At 40.5% G+C, this 2,780-nt stretch overlaps 1 protein-coding gene across 1 annotated transcript; it reads right to left on the minus strand.

The window, feature by feature from the left end:
• Window positions 1-1,407: 1,407 nt before the first annotated feature.
• Window positions 1,408-2,157, minus strand: bhlhe23 (basic helix-loop-helix family, member e23). The gene has a single exon (XM_060836052.1). The coding sequence runs from the start codon at window positions 2,155-2,157 to the stop codon at window positions 1,408-1,410; it is 750 nt and encodes a 249-aa protein (XP_060692035.1).
• Between the last annotated feature and the right edge of the window lie 623 nt (window positions 2,158-2,780).

Consider the following 2,780-nt stretch of genomic DNA (forward strand, 5'->3'; position numbering starts at 1 on the left):
ATTTTGATACAGTTCTTATTCGAATAGTGTTGCCTCATTATATTTTCCCTTTTAAATAAGTCGGCATCGTTAATGTTATTCAATTATAAATACCCCCAAACCGTTGCCAAAACGCTTAGTCTGACCATTAAAAAAAAGTCAAAGTACATCAGGAAAAGCAAATACTTCCAAAACACGAGTGCAGAAAAATCACTTCAATTTGCATGCAAGTTTATGCAACAAATTATCAGTAATTACTTTTGTAATTATGGTGGATTATGCAACACATTCTCAACACATTCTGCTCAATTATGCTTAACTATTTCGTGAAATATTTATTATAAACACATCAATTTAAACACATTGCTTATAAATTGCATACTTAAAATTTCCAATGAATTAAAATGCATGACATATTAAAATTCAGGTCAATCATTATTGAAACTTCAAGTTACATCGCCCGTTTTTCGAGCAAACCTATTCAGCAGGTTGTGTTTTATACAGCAATACATTTGATACCTACCATTGAATTGGCTGTGTTTAATAATAAGGGATAGTGTGGAGAAAGTCGTTACAACAAGTCACAAGAAGTATGATTGATAGAAGGAGATTATTCATCTTAAGCAGGTCAGTCCGGAAAGTAAGGTAACCTCAGCATTAATGTTCGCTGTTAACTTTATTCGGTTAAATACTTATACACGAAAAAAGCAATCGATAATTAAGTAGAACATGTTCACGTGACTTTGGAAATCTATTTCCTTAGACTTTTCAATACATTAGTGAAGAACAGCAGATCAAATACTGTCTCACCTATGCATTTCCTGTTTAGTGCTTGGGTCAGTGACAATTAATTAAATTTAGTATACATTCTCCCTAAAAACCTAACTTCGCACAATCATCACAACGGGACCGTGAATGGATTCCATCCATATCGAATATGAGTAAAATGTTAACTTGCTAAAAGAGCTTTTGTATTTAATCGGAACATAAATATAAATGTCTTGTATTCTCGAATGGAATTCTTCATAATAATATGTGGTCAGACTTAATGGGGAATAAGAACCTTGAATCTTCAGATCTTGGTACGGAGATGTTGCATAGATAACAATTGTTGAATGCGCCGAACGAGTGCAGTCGTACATAAGAAAAAAAACAACTGTTAAAAAAACACTCCAGAACTTAAGTCTTTTATGAGCCATTTATCCATCTATCTATGCATATCAATTGATCTCTTCTACAAACAAGTTAGGATCATACTAGGTAGGTTAGCGAAGACTGGCGAGCGGCGTGGAAACGAATACTACTTGGAGACCAAAGTGGATGAGCAGCAAACTGGCTTGTTTGTACATAGACAAAATGGAGCAAAACAAAATTTCTCAATTCACAACAGAATGGATGGACAGATGGATGAATGGATTGACATGTTGCTTAAGGCTTATCGTTACAGTGTTTGCAAAGACTGGACGGTGTTCCTGTATATACAGCGCACTTGTCCGGACAAGCAGCAATGGAAGTGCCTGTAAATGGGTAAACAGCAGACTGTCCGAAGGAGCTCAGAGTGTTGGTCAATGCAGCTGCAGATGGAATGGGTCCTGTCAGTGCCTGGCCCTGGTTCAAATAAGCTACCAGCCGCCTCATTTCATCCAAAGCTTGAGCCTGCATCAAGATGTAGTTTTTCGCCAGAAGCAATGTGGCGATTTTGGACAGTTTTCTGACTGATGGGCTATGGGCATAAGGAATCACAGATCTCAGACCGTCCAGTGCATCGTTTAGGTCGTGCATCCGTCTCCTCTCCCTTGCATTGATACTCAATCTCAGCGAGCGCGGCTCTTTGTCCTTCTTGCCAATTGAACTTTTTAGTTTACCCTCGTTGTCACTGCTGGGATTCCTTGTGCTCCCGGCAGACCGGCCGTCACTGTCCTCCTCGTCTCCTGTCTGGTCTTCGCTGCTTTCTGTCGTTTTTGGATCCTGACTGATTGAGTATGGAGTACAGCTTTGTCCAGACCAGCTCTCCCGGATTTCAGCACCTCGGCTAGTGCCACTGTAGCTAAATGTAGATTGGCCGTAGCGCTGGGGCACATCAATATATGTGTCATTGACAATGGAATTTAACTCGTCCCTCCCTTTGACAGAGATGTTTGCTGTGCTGTGAAATAGATCTCCTTCCGCAACGTTCATTTTTTTAGAATCAGTCACTTGAATCAAAAAGGATTACCCCTCTTCGCCTTTCTTCAATTTTAAATCGGTGACGTTTTGAAATGAGAAAAAAAAGTGCACTGAGCTGTGTGTGTGTGTGTGAGAGAGAGAGACAGCTCCTCGACTCCTTCTCCAGTGTGCGCCCGAGCACTGGGAGGGATGTGACTCACTTTCTATCCCACTTTCAGGTTATTGCAGAGAGTCGCCTGTTGGGACATGCCGTCTACCCAATCAGGAGGACGCTTTAATTAATAGGATTAAAACGTTTAGAAGAAAAGGTCGGCAGCTGCCAATACAGTCGGTTGGGTTTAATCTAAACACACACACACACACATATATACAATGTCTGACCTAAACTCGACAGCATTGCATGGAGGTTCCGGCAATCAGCAGTTACCGACCGCACCGAATTTCACCACCAGTTTACGGTCAGATGATTCATCCAATTGTTGCATGCGGAAACTTGCAGAGAATCAAACGATTTCGATAATTGGAAATAAACATTGGCAGCAAGAAAATATCTACCTCACAGTTTGTAAAGATGTCAGGGTCAACTTCCTTTCGGAAGTTTTGTTTTGCCTATAGCGCCTGACCAGTCGCATGCC

The sequence above is a fragment of the Hemiscyllium ocellatum genome, chromosome 15, assembly GCF_020745735.1.
Source record: "Hemiscyllium ocellatum isolate sHemOce1 chromosome 15, sHemOce1.pat.X.cur, whole genome shotgun sequence".
In the NCBI taxonomy this organism is placed as follows: domain Eukaryota; kingdom Metazoa; phylum Chordata; class Chondrichthyes; order Orectolobiformes; family Hemiscylliidae; genus Hemiscyllium; species Hemiscyllium ocellatum.